Source organism: Lampetra planeri, chromosome 57, assembly GCF_965212315.1.
Source record: "Lampetra planeri chromosome 57, kcLamPlan1.2.h2, whole genome shotgun sequence".
Taxonomy (NCBI): domain Eukaryota; kingdom Metazoa; phylum Chordata; class Hyperoartia; order Petromyzontiformes; family Petromyzontidae; genus Lampetra; species Lampetra planeri.
Window position 1 is genome coordinate 5,223,014 of NC_136163.1, and position 23,553 is coordinate 5,246,566.

A 23,553-nucleotide genomic window follows, 5' to 3' on the forward strand; every position below is an offset into this window, starting at 1 on the left:
AGAGTGTGGGAGAAGAAAGATGATGGAGACGGGGGGGGGGGAGTTTTCTCTTTGTAATTCCAGACTCGTCCGGCGCCACCCTCTATGCTCGTCGCGGTCGTGAAGGAGCGAACCGCGACGGGGGAATGACAGCAGTCAGAGAGACCTGCTGGCCTCATACATAAAAAATAAAAAACACAAATTCAAGTCGGAGCGGCGTTTTTCATTTCACGCGACGCGAGCGGCGTTTCGAGGTGGGGCCCCAGTCAGAACGGGCAGGGCGAACGGGCAATAATTACCGCTGACAGAGGAGACACATGCGTCATAATTACAGGTGCGAAATGAGCTTCATTGTTCCCCCACCTCTATTCTTCTCTCTCCCTGCCTGTTGCAAGGCACACACAGACGACACACAGACGACGCACGGACAATCCGTGCAATACAAAAGCAACAACAACCAAAAAACTGCTAGTGATGAAAAATGAAAAATGAAAGGAACTGTGAAGGATGGTGGCACGCGGAGGGAATGGCATCGACACGGCCCTGAAGCTGGAAGGGAGAGGGAGGGGGGGGAGAGGAGGTCGGAACACAGGGTCAATGGAACAGTGAGTTGCCTGGGTCAAGCTGGAGAGAGAATGGCCAAAACAGTTCTTTTCATCGCGTGCATTCATTCAGTTCCGCGCTGCTGTCATTACCGCGATGAAACGGGGCTCTCTTGGGGACTGGCAGCACGCGTCGGGCTGCAGGGATGCCTATGGAAATGGGGGGATGGCAGGGAGGGAGCTCTTAATCTGGTTGGGCCTCCTAACCCGTACACTGGATACACAGGAGCCACACGATGCATACATCTCAATAGCGTCAACGCGCGCCCCTCGAGATAATTTATCAGCGGTGCTTCAATTACAATTACAACCGTTGCCACGACAATTTTAATCAATGCCGCAGCCGTCATCCTCACTGCTGCCAGCGTTACCGTTTGCATTATCTCAACGCTGCCAACATTCAGATCACCCCATCGCTGCCAGGATTCAGACAATCTCACCACTGCCAGCATTCAGCTAATATTGCCGCTGCCAGCATTTAGATCATCTTATCGCTGTCAAAATTCAGACAATCTCACCACTGCCAGCATTAAGATCATCTCAGCCCTGTCAGAATTCAGATAATCTCACCACTGCCAGCATGAGGATCATCTCACCCTGCCAGAATTCAGATAATCTCACCACTGCCAGCATTAAGATCATCTTACCCTGCCAGAATTCAAATAATCTCACCACTGCCAGCATGAAGATCATCTTACCCTGCCAGAATTCAAATAATCTCACCACTGCCAGCATGAAGATCATCTCACCCTGCCAGAATTCAGATAATCTCACCACTGCCAGCATTAAGATCATCTTACCCCTGGCAGAATTCAGATAATCTCACCACTGCCAGCATTAAGATAATTTCACCCTGCCAGAATTCAGATACTCTCACTGCTGCCAGCAATTATTTTGCTGAAAAGAACAAAAATTAAAAACCCAACCCCAGCTCTTGGTGCTCACGATTCGGTGACGCAAAACTCAACCGAGTTCGTGTTTTTGTTTCCGTTTCAAGTGTTCGCCCGACAAATCTGTTAATCAGCGATCAACGCAGCTCGTACGTGGTTGACGATCGCCCGCCGTCGATACGGCATTGTCCAACAGGAGGAGCTTGGCGCCGATCTTATTTCTCGTTCCCGCAGCCGGATTTTCCCTACCCCGCCGGCTTTCCGACTCGTCTCGGGTTTTCGTGCGAGTGATCCACGTTTCGCTAAAGGTCGCGTTGTTTTTTTGTTTGTTTGTGCCACACCGGGGGTCGGTTGTTTTTGTTGTTGTTTGTTTGTTTTTGTTGTTGAAGCCCCGAGAACGGCGCGATAATAATAAGAACGTCTCCGTGCTCAAGCTCCGTGTCTTGAAATGCAGTGGGGCTCCTGTGGGTCCCAGACTAAAACTATTTGCGGCGTGTGTCCGTGCGTGAGCTTGGGCCCTGGGCTGTGTACCTAGGTGTGTGTGTGTGTGCGAGGGGAGCGGAGGGCAGAGGAGCGACGCTCACAACAACGAGCGCAGCGCCGGGTGCCTAAAACACAGCAAGTTGGCACGGTATGGGGCGCATGTGGTGTAGCGGCCAGTCATCTCAGTCAGTCGACCCGTGGCACCTGCTGGGTCTGCCCCGTGACCTCCTGCCAGCGGGCGTTCGACACTTCACCTGGCCTCAAGGTGCACATAGCCTGGCACAAGCGTCGTGGTGACGTCACCGCTACTTAGTGGCGAATGGCGGTTGTTGGAGTGGTAGTGTTGTAGCGGTTATCGCATCGCTACGATCCTGGCGATCCGGGTTCGATTCCCGCTCATGGCCAAAAACCAGTGACGATTATCTGAACCGGTCCCCGGCCTCCCCTCGGTCGACTCAGCCTCAAATGAGTACCTGGTGCGGTGTGTAATCATCTCCACTAGGGAGACAAAGGCGGCTGGGCGTGGTGTTGGCCACTCACAGCCTCGTGTGCCGTGCCGGCCTTCATAGGTGCTCGCTAACAGCACTTGCCCCAACAGCCTGTTAAGGCTATATGGGGGATCTTTGTCGTAGCATCGGGGTTAGCGTGCCCGCACTACGAACCTGGCGGCCCGGGTTCGATTCCTGCTCACGGCCAACACCCAGTGACGATTATCTGAACCGGTCCTGGGCCTCCCCTAGGGCGACTCAGCCTAAAATGAGTACCTGGTGCGGAGTGTAAACATCGCCACTAGGGAGACAAAGGCGGCCGGGCGTGGTGTTGGCCACCCACCCCCTCGTGTGCCGTGCCGGCCTTCATAGGTGCTCGCTAACAGCACTTGACCCTACAGCCTGTTAAGGCTATACGGGGGATCTTTGTATTTGCTACTGGATGCGACTGGACAATTGGAGGCAGTCGCTCTCCAACAGGAGCGCAGAGATGCGACGCTCAAAACAATGAGCGGAGCGTCGGGCGGATAGAAAAAGAGCACATTGGCATAGTATGGGGGAATAGGCGGTGGTGCTACTGCCAGCCACTCATCTCAATCAGCCCACGGCACCCCGGTCTGTCCCGTGACCACCTTGCCAGCAGCGAGCGTTCGACACTTCACGTGGCCTCAAAGTTCACAACCGCCGCGGTGACGTCAGCGACGCACGGTGGATATTGGCGGTCGTCGTTGTTGTTGTTGTTGTTGCTGCTGCTGTTGTTGTTTGCAGCCTTCACAGGTGATGGCCAGTAGCGTTTTGACCCAAGGGGAATATTTGTCTTTGTTGTCTTTGTGGTCGTAGCCCAATAGTCCCCTTGTGAACAGATCACGGCAGCAAGTCCGGACAAACCCCAGAATCTCTCGCGAGTGAAGGCATTGTTATTATTATTATTATTCGCCAAACTCTTCTTCATTTCAGAGACGTCCGCACTGGCTCTACCCTAATTGATGCCTTTCCATTACCGATCGTGCTCTCCCCAAGGTGAGTGGTAACGTCACAGACGAATCAAAGAGAGAGAGAGAGACGATATAAATTACAAGAATAAAACGGGCCTAATGGAATTGGCTCGAATTTTTTTTTACTTTCAAAAGAATTCGTCCGTCTTTGATCATATATAAGCCACGATTTTTTTTTTAGTTGTTGCTCTAACTGCATACCGCGTATGTTCGGCTTGGTCGTAATCGTTTGGTAGATTTCGTATTGGCGCTATCATTCTTCTCGTGCAAGGCTATCGCTACAAAGGAGGGCGCTTATGTGTGTTCACAGGAAGGGCGCCATGGTAGCGAGATGTTAACTCCCTCGCCTGGTATGCAGGAGGCTGTGCGTACGATTTCGACCTTGACGCCTGCTGCATATTTGGAGTTTGCGTGTCTCTCTCCCCTTGGTGGAGTGGATTTTTTCTCGGGGTCCCTCCGAATTCCACCCCCCCCCTCCACATTTAGAATCAAGAACATCCGTTTACAAGTATTAGAATCCTGCTATAAATTGCCACGCGATAAGCCACTTTGTTGTGCTATCATTTGTGGCCGGTCGCATCTAAAATTTCCCTACATAGCTCAAGAGTTTTTAGTATTCACGACACGGTCTGCAGTAGCTTCGCAGCAGGAGGCGCTGCTGTTGCTGCTGCTGCTGCTACTGATGACGCTGCTGCGCGCGATCTCAATTGAGCAATGTTCGGGTGTTATTTGGTCGAAGATTTGAATATTTGGCCCAAAAGCAGATGATTTTCAAACGTGGAAAATGTTTGAACCGTGACGGCGGCAACACGATGGCCTACTCTTTCCGAGTGACGTCACGTGATCTTTAACGTCCACCGTGAAGCAGACGAGGAGCATGTGAAGAAGGGTCGATACGCTTGCGATGTTAACAACGACTCAACTGAATGATTCTGTTATTTTATTTTACAAGGTAAGACCCACTGAGCCGATACAGCTCTTGTTCAGAAGCGACCTTGCTATCACAGATGATAACTCAACGAAGTGGCCTACCATCACGTGGGAATTTGTAGCAGCCAAACATTCTCAATGCGTGTCGTTGATTCTAAATGTGGACGGAAAACCCTGAGGACCCGGAGAAAAATCCACGCGACTACGAGGAAAGAGACACGCCAACTCCTAATATACAACAGGCGTCGGGGTTGGGATCGGACCCACGACCTCCTGTATACCAGGCGAGGTAGTTAACATCTCAAAGCCACCGTGGCAGGATGCAGATGAGAACTGCGAACCTTTTGCAACAATCGGCGAACGCGCTACCGCTGGGTAACGCAATTGCCTCCCTCCCCCCCACTCCCCTCCCCAACGCATACGAGAAATCGTGGGAATGCAATGTCAAATAATATATTGGCAGGGAGCATTTAAGTCCTGTATGACATCCTCTTTAGAGCATCCTTAGGGGAACGTTCTAATGTAATGCCCTATTGGACGCGGTATTGAAAAACCGTGGCCGGTAGTCCATCGGCGGTGGTCGATCGAACGCGAAACCCGAAGGGAGAGCCTTTACAATACACGGGACAAATCCTGCCAGAATCATAAATCCATCGTACGGGATTCAGCAAAGAGGAGTCCAGCACATTCCATTACAAATTGGACGATGGCATGGAAACACTCTGGAACGCGCATTGCAATTACGTTTATTATGATTATTTTGCTCATAATAATTCATAATAAAGGTTTTTTTCTTTCATTTTGCTGCTTTGAATGTCCAAATCGTGGGGCAACTTTGTTGAGATATCCCTTGTGGCAAGGTCGCTTCTGGAAAAATAAGTAAAATATCTCAGTGGGCTTTGCCTGGTAGGATGGGGATGGTTGAGTGTTGTATTTGTTTGTGTCTGGGTGATTTGTTTACCTTTCTTGTACTTTGCACTCCGATCGTGTTTTTGTAACTGTTGTTGTTATTGTTGTAGCCTTCTTACCCCGTGCCCCTTACTGGACATCTGTGAAAAAGAGCTTCATAGCTCATCGGATTCCTCACATATAAATGACTATTCTCATTCTGATGTTTTGTAAAGGCTGAAATACATTTGTTTGTTTTTTATATAATTCCATCGCTGGAAGTAAACAAAATACTTTTTTAATTTAGTGTTTCCCCAGAGTACACGCGCGTTATTAATTTTAATTAGTTTTTCTTGCTTAAAGAGATGATGAGACGCGCGGTGCATTCGTGCATAACTACACCAAGACAAAACTACGATCCGTCACACACTCACCCAGCCACCCGCCCCACTAATTGCCACGCTCATTATGTTTGCACTCTAAATCCCCCGCCGTGGTTTTTTTTGCTGTCGTCCACAGAACAAACGGAAGGAGCTCATGTGGGCCTTTGGGTTGAAGGAATAATAATAATAAGACATCTATGTATTGTAATAATAATTTTAACCGCCCGATACGCTGCAGCTCGTCGCTACGTCCAAATGAGCGAGACGCGGAGGGGTCGCGGGAAAATCACCGCCACATCTCACGCCGTCTCCGCGCGCCCGCACTTTTTTGTTTGTTTACAAATTAACTCCTCTTTTTGGGTGGGAACGCAGTCATGAATTCGTTCTATCACTCGTTCGTTTTTGATGCCGCATTCATGCCGAATTTAATACCTAGCTCCCACCCCACCCCCCGCTACGGGGGACGCTGCTAGGCACGGCGGCGCTCATGGTGAATGAACCACGTTGGACGATTTCGCAGGTCCCTTGCGTCGTTGGCGCGGCAGTTGAAACGATGGCGCACATTTATTCAATCTCCCCCCACCCACCCCCCAGCCACCCCCATCCTCATCACACGCAGTTATAAAACGCGTGCGCAGCAGCCAGTCGATCGGCAGATCACGTGTGGTGGGGTAGAATGTGGGTACCCCCCTCTCCCACCCACCCACCCCACCCACCCAACCTCTTCCTAGACCTCTGGCAAGAGGAAAAGAGCAGGCAGCCAAAACACCCTCGAGACCGGTAATCAACAACCAAAACAACAAGAGGGAGGTACGTTTAATATAAACAAATTTCTAATTTTGTAAAAAAAAAAAAACCTCCATATTTCAAGAGCCCTCAAAATGCAAGTGGTGAATAGGAGACGGTGGGGTGCCCCTTCATGAAGAACGGGTCACGAAGCGGTCCTTCAAGAGCCGCCGCATGCGGATTCGGAGCCGCAGGTTGTTGATGCCCCCCTCCCCGCCCGCTCTCCTGAGTAAGAGGGCAGCTGTCGCGCCGAGTTCCCTTCCGCTAGCAGTGGCGTGAGCCGGCACTTGCAGGGGATGCGCCTCTACCTTATTTATTCAACCGAGTCCCGTGTGAAATATATTTTATTTTTTTCTGAAGACGCCGCCGCTCATCTCTTGTCTCCGCCTTGATGCTGTCACCACCCCGTCAAGTCAGCCAGCCACCCACCAAAGACAAAGACGCCCCGTATAGCCTTAAGAGGCTGATGGGGCGAGTGCCGTTGGTAGCGAGCACACAGGCACACGAAGTAGCGGTGTGGATTCGGCCACAGCTTGGGGATGTTTACACACCGCGACACGAAGTGCTCGATTGCATCGGCTGAGTCGAGCCGAGGCCCAGGATCAGTTCGGATGATTTGGTCACTGATGTTGGGCCGTGAGCGGGAATGGAACTCTGGTGGGTGGGTTTGTAGCGCAGGGCGCTAAGCCACTACACTGCCGCTACCCATCGCATGCACACACCAACACCCGCGCACGCAACCCGCACTACCACCGCCCACCAAGACAAAGATCCCCCGTATAGCCTTAATCAGACTGATGGGGCAAGTGCTGTTAGTGAGTAGCACCCGACGATCCAGTCGGGTTTGTAGCACAGCTCACTAACCGCGATACTACCGCTCCCCACCCATCACCCAACGCACACACACACACACCACCCATCACCCAACACACACACAAACACACACCACCCATCACCCAACGCACACACACACACAAACACACACACACACAAACACACAAACACACACAAACACACCACCTATCGCACACACAAAAACACACAAACACACCACCCATCACCCAACGCACACACACACACACAAACACACACCACCCATCATCCATCGCACACACACACACACACACACCACCCATCACCCAACGCACACACACACACAAACACACCACCCATCACCCAACGCACACACACACAAACACACACAAACACACCACCCATCACCCAACGCACACACACACACACAAACACACCACCCATCACCCAACGCACACACACACACACAAACACACCACCCAACGCACACACACACACACCACCCATCACCCAACGCACACACACACACACCACCCATCATCCATCGCACACACACACAAACAAACACACACCACCCATCACCCATCGCACACACACACACACACAAACACACACACACCACCCATCACCCATCGCACACACACACACACAAACACACACCACCCATCACCCATCGCACACACACACACACACAAACACACACACACCACCCATCACCCATCGCACACACACACACACAAACACACACCACCCATCACCCATCGCACACACACACAAACACACACCACCCATCACCCATCGCACACACACACACACAAACACACACCACCCATCATCCATCGCACACACACACAAACACACACCACCCATCATCCATCGCACACACACACACACAAACACACCACCCATCACCCAACGCACACACACACACACCACCCATCACCCAACGCACACACACACACCCCACCCATCATCCATCGCACACACACACAAACACACACAAACACACCACCCATCACCCAACGCACACACAAACACACCACCAATCTCGATTTAAAGCTTTCGTGACTGCAGGGATTCATCTTCTTGGTTCTTTCGGTAAAGTCACGTAGAAGGGAAGTAATAAAATAATAAAAAATAAAACATAATAAAATAATTCTCACGACGTTTCGGCCACAATGCAAGCAGCCGTCCTCAGGTGAAAACCAGGTCTGTCGGGGAGACAATCATCCATCACACACACACACAAACACAGACACACCACCCATCGCACACACACATCACACACACACTCCCACATACACACCACAATATTGTCAAATTTTCATTATCTCTTCATTAGCACGTTCACACCTCTTCGAGGCGTTTGCAGAGATCTCCGCGGGCTAACGACGCGCGCTATATTTGGGAAGTGGATATTTTGGGGTAATTCTTTTTTGTGTAAAAGCCGGCACCCAAGCGATCACACGGACCCGTGCCACCCCGTGCCCCCATCATCCCAGGGCGTGTTTGTGCCGTTTGCTTGCTTGGGGGAGCGGTGGCGGAGCGGTTAGCGCAGTGCGCTACGAACCCGGCGAACCGAGTTCGATTCCCGCCCACGGCCAACACCAGCGACGATTGCCTGAGCCTCCTCTAGGCCGACTCGGCCTTAAATGAGTGCCTGGTGCGGTGTGTAGTAAACATCGCCACTGGGGAGACAAAGCGGGCCGGGCGTGGTGCTGGCCACCCGTCCACCTCGTGTGTCGTTCGGGCCTTCATAGGTGCTCGCTAACAGCACTTGCCCCAACAGTCTGTTAAGGCTACACGGGGGATCTCTGTCTTTGCATGTGACACGGGCAGTGTTTGTGGCGTGTCCACGTGACGCTGTACTCGATGTGACTTGCCTCGAGATCGGCTCCAGTGCCTATGCTGCTGGCAGCAATAAAATTTGGTTTGAAACTCAACTCTGTCAGCCTCTCGTCTCTCAACTCGCTGTCTCGCTCGAGTTGATTCCCCGCTCACGGTCAACACCTCGTGACGTTTGCGTGAAACATCAAAACCAGTCCGGTGTGCAAACGCCGCCACGAGGGAGACAAAGGCGGCCGGGCGTGCTGCTGGCCACCCACCCTCCCTCGTGTGCCCGGCCGGCCTTCATAGGTGCTACTCGCAAACAGCACTTGTCCCCCAAACAGTTCCGCTGAAGGCTACACGGGGGGGGGGGGGGGAGTATCATTGTCGTCGCCGCACACTGCTACGCCGTTGAGACGTGCTTTAACTCCAAATCGGGTGGAGCGGTGGCGCTGCGGTTAGCGCACTTCGCCGCTGAAAACCGACCACCCGAGTTTGGATTTTTGTTTCTTCTCCTGGCTACGTTTGACGGCAGCCCCCCCCCGGCGCTGGCAAAGCGTGGTGAAGTATGGTCAAACGGCTCCCGTGACCGACGCGGGCTTAGGCGGGGGAGCTGGCCTTCGTTCAGCCGCGGATTGACAAACGGCTGCACGTCAAATATTTAGAGAGACAAAGGGGGCCCTCCCGTGTAGCCTCAACAGAATGTCGGTGCAAGTGCTGTTAGCGAGTAGCACCTATGAAGGCCGGCACGTCACATGGGGGGGGGGGGGGTGGCCAGCCACACACCCGGCCGCCTTTGTCTCCCTAGTGGCGATGTGTTCACATCGCATCAATTAGCACGGTTGGCTCCGTGCCGTGCGAAAGAAGGTCAACACACATACTCATTCGAGGCCGAGTCGACCTAGGCGAGGCGCGGCACCGGTTCAGATACTCGTCACGCGCGCACGCACGCACGCGCAATTCTCCGACGTGTTTTCACGGCTGTTTCGGCACGACGTCCGACGTTTCGCTCCCACGTGCTCGGCAGCATCTTCAGCAACAGAATGGTTGGACGCCGTCGTTCCGAATCAACACAGTGACACGACCGCGACAACGCACGCACGCGCGCGCACGCCGCTTGTAGACTCGCACGGAAGTCGATGCGATGCAAATGCAATTTGCATCGCATTGACTCTTTTGTTTACCGAATAACCTGTGGCGCGCACCAAACAATAGCCGAGCAACTGGCCTTGGGATCTAGCGGTCAGCCTGTTGGCAGTAGAACGACTTTTGCCTTGTGAGTGCATTCTCGCTCGCTCGCTCTCTCATTGTGCCTTTCAATTACCGCTTTCTTCATTCCCTATTTTGTTTGTTTGTTTGTTGCCTCCGAAGTAAATATTGAAATTCATGTGCCACGGCGCGATCCCTTCACGTATTCGATTTCGCCCAGGAAGCATTCAAATGGATCTCCCTTTCTCCGGCAGGACAATTATTGAATAGTTCTCTTTCATATGCGGCTCCTCGTTTCGAGCCATTAGAAAATGACTCACCCCCCCCCCCCCATCCGCTCGCTACTCCCCCCGTGACAGATATGAATTCGCACACGTGGCGACGGCGTTGTATTTGTTAGGGCCATGAATGCAATGTAAGTACATGGGGCAGGGGGGGGGGCGGCAAAGGAGGAGGGGGGGAATAAGCCCCCCATCTTTGCAATGTTCTGACCCTACACAGAAAGCCACACCTTATCACAGCAGCGGAGTCGGCCATTCTTTTTAAATTACTTTCCATCCCATTCAATTGCCACGCTCTGATTCTCCAATCTCCGAGACCCCTCCATCCTCATCTTTATCTCCCCCCCCCCGCCCCTCCCCACCTCGTCCTCCCCCGTGACTCGGGTCATCTCCGCCCCGCACCTCTCAACCCCAACCCTCCCGCAACCCAGCGTCGCCCTCTCTCGCTATCAGCTGTTTTTCTATAATCTCCCAGCCTTGATCCCCATCTCCCGCGGTTCACGGCGGAGCAAAGCGAAGAGACGTGGGGGGGGGGGGTAGATGTATGCGGAGCACAAACACAGCGGCAGCGGCAGCAGTGAGCCTTTAACACGGCGCCCCGAATGACCGAGACACTGCAAGCAACGACCCAGAAGGAGGAGGAGGCGGCTACGAGAGAGAGCGAGCGAGGAGAGATGACCGCGCGCGCTCTCTCGATCTCAATCTCTCAATTCCTCCATTCCCTGAAAGAAAAAAAAAGAGGGGCAAGCAGCCGCGAGACAAAATAAATAAATGAATACATAACCATCCGCAATCTGGCAAACTACCGCAATCTCTGGATTCAAACGATCATCCCCAGCAACCCAGGGCTCAATCGACGCAGCAGCGGCAGCGGCAGCAAGCTGGAACTGGACTGAGGCGTGGAGTAGCTTGAATTGGCCCACCGAGTCAGAGTGGGGATGGGGAGGGGGGGTTGTTGCCCAGCGAAGCGAGCAGGGACGGCCTCCTTGCAGTGCGCAACGGCCCTCGTTCGGTGGTGTTAAGCGGAGGCAGAATGAAGGCGTTCGCGAGCATCAGCCGGGGGTTTAACTCGGATCCTTTGGAGGGTCGGAGAGGCGAAACGTCAGATGGTGTTGGCACGTGTCGACGAAATGCAATGGGCACGCAATTAGAGGGGCTGTGGAGATGAAAGGCTCATGGAAGCTCACGCAGACCCATAGAATCACATTGAGATTCACACACAGATACATAGACTCACACTCAGACTCACAGACGAACGTAGAGACTCATAGACTCACACAGAGATCTACAGATCAACACTGAGACCCATTGACTCACACAGAGACCCATAGACTCACACAGAGACCCATAGACTCACATTGAGATTCACACACAGAGATCTACAAATCAACACTAAGACCCATAGACTCACACAGAGACCCATTGACTCACACAGAGACTCAAAGACTGAAACAGAGATCTATAGATCAACACTGAGACCCGTAGACTCACACAGAGACCCATTGACTCACACACAGACCCAAAGACTGACACAGAGATCTATAGATCAACACTGAGACCCGTAGACTCACACAGAGACCCATAGTCTCACACAGAGACCCATAGACTCACACATAGACCCATAAGCTCACACAGAGACCCGTAGACTCACACAGAGACCAATAGACTCACACAGAGCACAGAGATCTATAGATCAACACTGAGACCCGTAGACTCGCACATAGACCCATAGACTCGCACGTAGACAGCCCTGTAGACGAGAAGGGCTCTGGAGGTGCAGGCCAGAATGAGGGGAGGGAGATCGAGGGCAGTGGACGTGACCAGAGACGAGGCACAGAAGAGAATCTCGTGGAGAGAAGACATCCGGGCAGACGACCACGTGTGATAGTCGGGGGGGGGGGGGGTAGAATTATTGGTCGAGAAGAAACATGTCCGGTGGTGTGAATTCCACATTTCCCAACTGGTTCAGTTGATCGGCAGGTCGTTTGGTGGTAGTAAAATGTTGGCACTCCCACAGCTTATAAGCCGTCCGCCCGGCGTGAAAGATCAGGCCGCAAAAACACCCTCCAGAGGGCAATCTAGAGAGCCATTGCAGGGCTGCGCCTACACCCCGTCTATTAACCAGTGCCAAGTGTGATTGTTTAGTTTCATTTTTTTCTGTATGGAGACGCCTCCGCTATCGCGTGAATCGATCGCCTCCTCTCTGCCTCCGTGATTTCGCTGTGACCACGTGGCCCCCGAGTCTGGCTGAAATTATAAACTGAGCTATTTTTTTTATTTGACTTGGTAAGGGCCCCCACTTGAGTTGCTGTGTATCTCTAGTTCAGAAGCAGCGACCTGGTTATCACCAACGATCGCTCAACGAAGTGGCTTATCATCATCCTGTGGAAATGTATTGCACTAGCCAAATACTCTGAACGTGTGATGTTGATTCTAAATGTGGAGGCACAAACCGGAGGATCCGGATAAAAATCCACACGACCATGGAGAGAATAACACCCCGCAAAAACCCCAATTATACAGCAGCAGGCGTCAGGTCGGGATCGAACCCACGGCCTCCTGCATACCAGGCGAGGTAGTTAACATCTCCTAGCCACCGTGATGATAATGATGATAAGAGAGACCCCCAAACTCCAAATATACAGCAGCAGGCATCGTCAGGGTCGGGATCGAACCCACGACCTCCTGCAGACCAGGCGAGGTAGTTAACATCTCCTAGCCACCGTGATGATGATGATGATGATGAGAGAGACACGCAAACTCCAAATATACAGCAGCAGGCATCTTCAGGGTCGGGATCGAACCCACGACCTCCTGTATACCAGGCGAGGTAGTTAACATATCCTAGCCACCGTGGCGCGCCAGGTGAGTCTAGGGCTCACGCTGTGAACATCCCGCCGAGCGCACGCGCTGTGTGTGAACGCGTAACGCGAGAGAATCATGCGGTGGGGGGGGGGTGTGAGTGTGGAAGGGGGGGGGGCTGTGGAAGGGGGGGGGTACTCGGTATGCAGCGCCTGGCTTCTCCATCGCACTTAGCGACCCCCCCTGAGATAGCCAGAGGTCACCCGGGGCTCACACACGCAGGCGGAGGGCTCACGCGCGACCCGACCCACTGCACCTCCACCCCCTCTCTCGCCGTCACGCCAACTCCTCCGCACGGGGAATGAGGCGCTCGTTCGCGAGCCTCATCGTGCACTACCACATCGCTGTTACTTCACCGGTTGAAGGTCCCCACTGAGCTTACGGGGCTCTCTTTCAGAAGCGAACTGGCGATCACAAACGATGGCTCAACGAAGTGGCTTATTATCCATCATCGTCGTTGCCGTCGTCGTCGTGTGGAAATGTAAAGCAAGCAGACAAATGATCTAAACGCGCGATGTTGATTCTTAATGTGGTGGTGGGGGGGGAACCGGAATACTCGGAGAAAAATCCACGCGACCACGGCGAGAAAAACACCGCAAACTACAAATAAACAGCAGCAGGCGTCAGGGTCGGGACCGAACCGACGACCTCCTGTATACCAGGCGAGGTAGTTAACATATCCTAGTCACCGTGATGATGATGAGAGACACACACTCCAAAAAATAACAGCAGGCGTCAGGGTCGGGATCGAACCCACGATCTCCTGTATACCAGGCGAGGTAGTTAACATATCCTAGTCACCGTGATGATGATGAGAGACACACACTCCAAAAAATAACAGCAGGCGTCAGGGTCGGGATCGAACCCACGATCTCCTGTATACCAGGCGAGGTAGTTAACATATCCTAGTCACCGTGATGATGATGAGAGACACACACTCCAAAAAATAACAGCAGGCGTCAGGGTCGGGACCGAACCGACGACCTCCTGCATACCAGGCGAGGTAGTTAACATCTCCTAGCCACCGTGATGATGATGAGAGACACACACTCCAAAAAATAACAGCAGGCGTCAGGGTCGGGATCGAACCCACCAGGCGAGGTATCCGCGAAGCACCCCCCTCCCACACCCCCCCCACGCCTGTCTGCCTGCTTCCGCTCAGCTCTTTGAGCTGCGTGTGCGCGCGTGCGTTTATTAATCACCGCAAATTATCCACGCCAAAGGATCCGTGCGTTAGATCGCGTCAGTATAAATGTGTCGCTAACCCAGCCACCACCCGATGCAGCCGATCAGTAAGGTTCGTCACTCGGAGCCGACGGGAGCCGGGCCAGGCTGGACAGGCTCCCTTTAGCTCCACTGGCGCTGACGGGAGCCGGGCCAGGCTGGACAGGCTCCCTTCGGCTCCACTGGCGCTGACGGGAGCCGGGCCAGGCTGGACCGGCTCCCGTCAGCTCCACGGAGCTGCTCCTTCGGCTCCTTGCCGCGCGCCCGCCCGCCCGACCGCCTGCCGCCTGCCGCCACCTTTCAGCTCTCTGGCTCTGGCGGAGTCACGCGTCCTCGCCAGCCAGCGAGGAAGAGGCTTAAGAAGAAGCTTTAGAAGAATAAGAAGATTAGGAGGAGGGAGAAGAAGAAGAAGCTTTAGAGGAATGGGGAAGAGCGCCGGGCGCCGCTGGCGGTCTTCACTCGAGGCGCTTTGACACAGTTCGCAGAAAGCGGCGACACGGCAGGATGGAACGATTTAGGTGGTGGTGGTGGTGGGGGGGGCAGTGCTTCAGGGTTTTAAGTAATGAGTGATAGCGATAGAGAGGTACTTAGGGTAGGGGGTTGGTCACGGAGCGGCTGTAGGAAAGGGACGGGAAGGAGTGGAGGGGCGAGGGGAGGTGAATGGGAATTAGAGAAGAGGTGGAGGTTTGATAGGAATTCAAATACGCGTTGGTTCTTTCGGTAAAGTCACGTAGGTATGAAATAAAACAAATCACGACAGGATGCCCACCTGATGAAGGACGCTTGTGTTGCGCCCGAAACGTCGTGATTTTATTTCTACCTACGTGACTTTACCGAAAGAACCAAAGAGTATGGATTCCTGCAGTCACGAAAGCTTCAAATCAAGTTATTCAAATGTGTAATCGGCATTGCATCCTAGGATCCAAATGCGCATTGCATTGCAAGCAGGAAACAAAAAAAAACCGACGTCACTTTAAAGAGATGGGGTTTCAAGTGGCAAGGCGTTCCATAGTTTGTGCTGCCGCGCTAACAAAAGCACCAAATCAGCAAAAAAGCACCAGCGAGACCTGGCAGTGCTGAGCAGTTGGAGACGCGAAGAGCTTCAGGACCTTGATGGAATATCTAAATGTATTAGTTTCTGCAAGTAAGGTGGAGTTGAGGTACTGAATACGTTTAAGGAGGAGGACTGCTTTGTGTACAAGGGGTAGGTTATTCCACGTGTATCTTACCCGGGGTAGGGGTGGTGGTGGTGTAGTGGGGAGCGCTACGCTGCGCTATGAACCTGGCGACTCGGGTTCGATTCCCGCTCACGGTCAACACCAGTGACGATTATCTGAACCGATCCTGGGTCTCCCCTAGGTCGACTCAGCCTCAAATAAGTATCCGTTGCGGTGTGTAAACATCGCCACTGTGTAGACAAAGGCGGTCAGTCGGGCGTGGTGCTGGCCACCCACCCCCTCGTGTGCCGTTCCGGCCTTCATAGGTGCTCGCTAACAGCGCTTGCCCCTACAGTCTGTTAAGGCTATATGGGGGATCTTTGTCTTTGTGTTGTTCCGCGTGCACCACATGTTTAATCGCGGGACTTCGTCAACTCGAGCGAGTGTGCCCGCTCTGTGTGTCTGTGTGTCTGTCTACCTGTCTACCTGTGTGTCTGTCTGTCTACCTGTGTGTCTGTCTACCTGTCTGTGTGTCTGTCTGTTGTTGTCACCCCCTGTGTGTCTGGTTGTGTGTCTGTCTGTGTGTCTGTGTGTCTGGCTGTCCGTCTACCTGTTTGTGTGTCTGTGTGTCTGTCTGGCTGTCTGTGTGTCTGTCTGTCTCTGTGTCTATTGTTGTCACCCCCTGTGTGTCTGCCTGTCTCTGTGTCTATTGTTGTTGTTCTGTGCCCAGTGTGCGCTTCGCGTGTTTGCAGGTTGAATGTAATGGACGTAAGAGGGCGTTTCTTAGTTTTAATTTCCCTATCTCGGTCTTCTTTGTACGGCCGCTGATGTCGATGTAGAGCCACGCATGTGATTCGACATTGAGGTGCAGTTGTGGATCCGCCCTGTGATGATGCCTCCTTCATATAGCTCTCTGTCTGATTATATGGGTTTATTTGTGAGACCATGGGTCTCAGTGCTGATCTATGGGTCTTTGTGTGAGTGTATGGGTCTCTGTGTCAGTCTATGGGTCTGTGTGTGAGTCTATAGGTCTCTATGTGAGTCTATGGGTCTCTGTGTGAGTCTGTGGGTCTCTATATGAATCTATAGATCTATGTGTGAGTCTACAGGTCTCGGTGTGAGTCTATAGATCTTTGCAGTATCCTTTGGATGCATGATGTTGCTGTATAGAGCAACGGATGTGATTCTACATTGGGGTGGCTGAGCCCCATATCATTGCGTTAGGAGTAACAAAGTGGATCCATCATTGCTCCGATGATGCCTCCTCTCCCGCATTCGTGACTCGGTTTTAAGAAAACAAAAGTTCAATCTTTATTCTGTCCTTTCGAGCAAACGTGAACACCCGGGCAGTGCCCCGCCTCCCGGTTGATGAAGCCCTCAGCCATTTGGTGGAAATTCCACGTTACCTCCGCCTCGTTCAAGTCTCCCCGTAGGGCGACTGCTGTTGATTCGCCCACAGTGCGCTACTTATTTTAAACAGCCTGCTGAGATGATTGCATTCAGTGAGCCTCAACTGCCAACTCCACACTGACCCGAGTGCTCTATGGATGGATGGATGGGTAAGTGACTGACTGGGTGAGTGACTGACTTGGGTGAGTGAGTGACTGACTGGGTGAGTGACTGACTGGGTGAGTGACTGAGTGAGTGACTGAGTGAGTGACTGACTGGGTGAGTGACTGAGTGAGTGACTGAGTGAGTGACTGACTGACTTGGGTGAGTGAGTGACTGACTGGGTGAGTGACTGACTGATTGGGTGAGTGACTGAGTGAGTGACTGAGTGAGTGACTGACTGGGTGAGTGACTGACTGGGCGAGCGACTGGGTAGGTGGTTGAGATGAAACGTGCCGACTGATCGACCGGGCCCGCAGCACATGTGATAAGAATCAACGAGTGAAGGTAGCAGGGGCAATCACCAGGCTCGCCCATGGGAGTAGCAATAGAAGAGAAACAAGGAGGCGACTAACCGTCGGTGTACATACATCCACTGCGCACGTGAGCGAGTCGGTGGGTGGGTGGGTGAGTGGGTGGGTGAGTGGCAAGGTGGTTGAGTGAGTGCATAGGTGGTTAGGTGAGTGAGTGTACGAGTAAGTGGGTGGGTAGGTTAGTGGGTGGGTAGGTGAGTGAGTTGGCGAGTGCGTGGGCGATTTAAAGTGGGTCGGCGAGGGAGTGGGAGGGTAGGTGAGTAAGTGATTGGGTATTGAGTGGATGGTACGTGAGTGCCTGAGTGGACAAGTGAGTGAGTTGGCGGACGAACGAGCGAGTGAGTGAGTGAGTGGGTAAACGAGCGAGCGAGCGAGTGAATGAGTGGACGAGTGAGTGCGTGAGTGAGCGAGTGAATGAATGAACGAGTGAGTGAATGAGTGGACGAGTGAGTGAGTGCGTGAGTGAGTGAGTGAGTGAGTGAATGAGTGGACGAGTGAGCGAGCGAGTGAATGAGTGGACAAGTTAGTGCGTGAGTGAGCGAGTAGGCCGACGAGCGAGCGAGTGAGTGGGTAGTCGAGCGAGTGAGTGAACGAGTGAATGAGTGAGTGCGTGAGTGAGTGAGTGGACGAGTGAGCGAGCGAGTGAATGAGTGGACGAGTGAGTGCGTGAGTGAGCGAGTAGGCCGACGAGCGAGCGAGTGGGTAGTCGAGCGAGTGAGTGAACGAGTGAATGAGTGAGTGCGTGAGCGAGTGAGTGGGTAGTCGAGCGAGTGAGTGAACGAGTGAATGAGTGAGTGCGTGAGCGAGTGAGTGGGTAGACGAGCGAGTGAGTGAACGAGTGAATGAGTGAGCGAGCGAGTGAGTGAGTGGGTAGTCGAGCGAGTGAGTGAACGAGTGAATGAGTGAGTGCGTGAGCGAGTGAGTGGGTAGACGAGCGAGCGAGGGGGCCAGCGAGTGGACGAGGGCGCGAGAGGCGGCCACGCTGCCGCGCCTCACCCGTGCACTGGCGGCGGAAGGCGGCGTTCTCCTGCGCGTGGCCCTTGAGACGACACTCGAAGCGGCGCTGCCAGAACTCGGCGAACCACGGGTTGTGCTTGTTGGTGTCGAGCCGCAGCTTCAGGTAGTGCTGGTCGAACCACTTCACCTTGGCCGATTGCAGCTTGATGGTGATGCCTCCCACGGCCTCCACCTCGAATCCGTCGATCACCTCGTAGCGGTCGGCCCAGCCGTCGCTGGAGGAACGCCGGCGGGAGGGATGCAGAGGGGAAGAGGAGGAGGGGGGGGGGCGTGAGTGAGTAAGGTGAGTTAGGTGAGCGAGTGAGTTTAGAGAGAAAGAGTCAATCAATATGTACTGGGCGCGCTACGGAGTTGAGACACGCATCACAGTCAGAGGCGCAGCGTACAAGGGGCAGAGACGCAGAGGATAAGATGAGATCACCCTGCGTGAGTGGGCGTGTTGATGAGTAGGTGAGCGAGTTGGTGAGTTTAGAAAGACACTATTAATATGTGCTGGTTGCTCTATGGGGTCGATACACGCACCACAGTCAACGCGCACAGAGTTGCGGCGTACAGGGGATGCAGAGACGCAGAGGCCCTGTTGGTGTGGATAGAGGGGAGTGACATTCCCAGCTGGAAACTTTAACATCCAATCAACCCAACGGGGGGCCGAGGGAGTGACCCCAGAGGACCGAAACTTCACTTCTGCACGTGAGTGGCAGCCGGTTTGCGAGCGCGTTTCTGCTGCGATGTCGCTCGAAAAGGCCTCCCGATTGCCCCCCGCGGAGCAATGGGGAGGGATTAATTGCGCTCGAAAATTGCCTCGCTTGCCTCTGCGCTCTGGCTAGAGTTACGATTACTTCTGGCTCAAATCGCATCTCGCAATCGCTGAGTATGAGCCACACCCGCGAGCTGGAAGGCTGCCAGGCGGTGTGAGCCGGAGCTGTCGACAATTTGCACTGCGGTTCTCTGCGCGCTAGGATGTTCTCGCCCAATTAGCGAGCGTTTATTGTGCTACGACGTGGGAGTGAAACCGGAGCGCCCGAAGTAAATCCACGCGTGCGAGGGCGCAACGCTCTATGCCCGCCCCCCACCCTGCACAGAAGGGACAGATTACATCAGTCCACACATTTTCTGTGCCGCTTTCTCCTGGCAAAGCGGCTCCTCCTCCACGGCAACGCAAAGGGAGGTTCATAACATTTGTCTGATCTACCAACCCCAGCCGCCTCCACTGTGCTAAATTGCTGGCTACGTGCAGCGTATGCGTGTAGAGCTTTTTCGAACCCGGACGTAGCCAACCGTGTTAATAGGAGGTGCGGGGGAAGGACAACAAACTAAACACAAACATCTATTCTGAAAAAATAAATGAGTTTGACAATAAAGATGATGATGATGATGATTTAAAAGTTAATCGCTCCGGCGTCTTCCTAATATCGGAAGGAAGAGCGTTCCAGACGGCCCCAGAAGCGCATTTTGAAAGCGCGCGATGGCGTGACCGCCTTTGTTCGATTGCCTAACAATTAATGAAGGAATTAATTAATCAATCGACAAGCGTGCAAATTAAATAACTAACGTGTGAATGTCCCATTCACAGACCGTCTGCGCATCCGTATGGACCTTGTCTCTTCCGCACTGCATGAGAGCGGGTATGAGTGAACAACCACGCGATGAACACATGCGATGGATGAACATTTACCAACTTTCTCTCTCTCTCCCTTCCTCTCTCTCTCTCTGTCTCGCGCTCCTCCTCCTCCTTCTGAAGCGCTCGCTCGTCACCGTGACGCGCGCGATGAACACCACCACCACCACGTGACTTTTCTTTCGTGTTATGCGCGGTGCATTTAGCGCCACAGCGCGTGGATTTATAGCGTTCTTTTCATTTGTTTGCTGTTGCCTTTGTGTATTTCATATCGGAATCGCCTCTAGTGCTGTTGCTGCTGGCGGCAATAAAAGTGGTTTAAAAGTCAACCTCAAAAGTCTCTCTCTCTCTCTCTTACTTCCACCAGACTCAGCGCGGGGAACTCGGCGATTCTGAATGTTGTCGCGGAGAGAACGAGCGAGCGAGAGAACGAGAGAGTGAGAGAGTGAGCGATCGAGAGAACGAGAGAGTGAGAGAGAGCGAAAAAATGAAAGAGTGAGTGAGAGAACGAGCGAGCGAGAGAACGAGAGAGTGAGTGAGAGCGAGAGAGAGAGAGATCTGGCGCTCTCTCGCTTTGACCGGCGACTCGGAGCGTGAGCGTAAGAGGTGCGCACGGAACCTCGACTCCGAACTCAAAACCGCAACATCACGGACCCCCCCAGCCCCACCTCCCACCCCACCCCAGCCCCCCCCGCCCCTAGGTCTAGGGCCGAACGACCCTTGCGAGTCATCGCAACGCGATCGCGACGTGAATCTCTGAAGCCGGCTCCCTTTCCCGTCGGCCCTCTCACTCGCCCCTCTCGCCCGCTCGCTCCGCACTTCCCATCGAAAGCAAATAATCCGGGGGGGGGGGAGGTCCACGTGGCTTCAACAGAGCCGACAATCACGAGATTGTTGTTGATAATTGTTTTTTTACCCTTTTATCTGGCAACAAAACTGACACCTTTTTTACAAGGAGGCATTGACCACAATACCTGGCGGTCAGAATTCAAACAAAAAACACAACTCTGATAATGTTTGCACTGTCCTTGAAATTGATTGGTCCACACCCGAGACAGCTTTTCTTAGAGGTGCCAGTTTTGATGCCAGATAAAAGGGTAAAAAATTCATTATCATATTTTGCTACTGGCAAAGGAGGTTCCAATGGTGAGATTGTTGTTGTTATGTTTCCGTTATATATATATATGTTGATCTCATTGTTCGCGTTCCGTTTGCAACGGCGGCTATGTGGTCGCATATGAGAATAGGTTTTTTCCTTTCTGGCAATAAAACAGTTCGTGTTATAAGATGTTTAAAACACCAAACTGAAACCCGTTGCAAGGAGGAATCATGCCTGCGTTAACCACATATACTGGTAGCAAACATGCAAACAGAAAACACAAAACATCTGCCCTGGTAGTAACTGCTAGTAACGACCAGAGCATATTTTAGCGTTTTTTGTTTGAATTTTCACCGCAAGCATATATGGTGAAAATGCAGACATGACTCCATCGCAAAGGGTTTACGTTTGGTGCTTTAGACATATTCTTAGGTTTTTTCGGTAAAGTCACGTAGGTAAAACATCAAAATTAATGAAAATATAATAAAATAAAAACAAAAATCACGACGTTTCGGAGGCAACACAGTCTCCGTCATCAGGTGGGACCGTCACAGCCAGATTAGCTGCATCAAGTGAGGCAATGATTCAAGATGTAATCCCTTAAAAGCGAGTTGAGGGGGGAGGAGAGGGAGGGGGGAGCGCCCCGCCCCGCCCCCCCTCCCTCCCGATATGTTCCATTCAGTGGCTACCATATTCTGATGAGCTCCCCCCTCCCTCTCCTCCCCCCTCAACTCGCTTTTAAGGGATTACATCTTGAATCATTGCCTCACTTGATGCAGCTAATCTGGCTGTGACGGTCCCACCTGATGACGGAGACTTGTGTTGCCTCCGAAACGTCGTGATTTTTGTTTTTATTTTATTTTATTTTCATTAATTTTGATGTTTTACCTACGTGACTTTACCGAAAAAACCTAAGAATATGATTCCTTGCAGTCACGAAAGCTTCAAATCTAGAATTAATGCTTTAGACATCTTAACACACTCGTTTCGCTGCCAGGAAGGGTAAAAGCCTATTCTTGTATAATATTTTGATCCTGGCAAGCGATGTCCCCATGGTGTGCACTTGCAGTGGAAACACGCGAAGTGCCTGCGGAACTGACGCGATCGTGGCCACCTGTCCCGGCTTGTTCCACTCGCCCCCCCCAAAAAAAATCCTTCTCATTCATGTTGTTGGGCGAGTGGGTAGAGCCATCCACTGTCAGCAAACCGCACGAGACAATGCCATCGTGGGAAGAGTAGGCCAACGCGCGCTCCAGAGGTCTCTCTGTAGTGGAGGCCCTTCCGGCAGCAATAGCGCGAGCAAGCCATTGCAGGCATGCACCTTTATCCTATTTGTTGAGAGATGTTATCTCCCTCGCCTGGTAGGCAGGAGGTCGTAGGTTCGATCGCGGACCTTGATGATGCCCGTAGATGAAATGGGGTCCCCCGTGTCCTCTCACCCCGTGGTGGTAGCGTGACAGCTTCCTCCGTTTTCCTTCTCCACATTTAAAAATCCAACGGGCGTTTAGATTAAATCTTGACTTGAAACTTTCGTGACTGCACGGGGTGACCAGCCCCTCCCCACCCAGCCCCACCCCACCGACCCCCACCCTCCCCACCCAGCCCCTCCTCACCCTCCCCACCCAGCCCTTCCCCACTCTCCCCACCCAGCCTCTCCCCACCCTCCCCTCCCCACCCAGCCCCTCCTTATCCTCCCCACCCAGCCCCTCCCCACTCTCCCCACCCAGCCCCTCTCCACCCTCCCCTCCCCACCCAGCCCCACCCTCCCCACCCAGCCCCTCCCCACCCAGCCCCTCCCTCCTCACCCAGCCCCTCCCTCCCCACCCAGCCCCTCCCCACCCTCCCCTCCCCACCCAGCCCCACCCTCCCCACCCAGCCCCTCCCCACCCTCATCTCCCCACCCAGCCCCTCCCTCCCCACCCAGCCCCTCCCTGCACGACGGACGGACACAATAATCCTCTGTGGGCTGGTGGAACCAGTGGATTCCTACCATTATCACGAACGTTTAAGTTCTGATTTAGTTTTAAAACGTTCGTGATTGCGTGGGAAACGCTTCGATGCGGTCTGCCGGCCGAGTAGCCGTCGAGGGGGATCTTCTTG

At 53.1% G+C, this 23,553-nt stretch overlaps 1 protein-coding gene across 1 annotated transcript in view; it reads right to left on the reverse strand.

Moving 5' to 3' along the window:
- Window positions 1–23,553, reverse strand: part of GRM1 (glutamate metabotropic receptor 1) — a 122,325-nt gene that overhangs the window by 60,010 nt on the left and 38,762 nt on the right. The window contains exon 3 of the mRNA XM_078618325.1: window positions 18,716–18,951. Coding sequence (XP_078474451.1) covers window positions 18,716–18,951 — 236 coding nt within the window. The remainder of the gene's footprint in view (window positions 1–18,715; window positions 18,952–23,553) is intronic.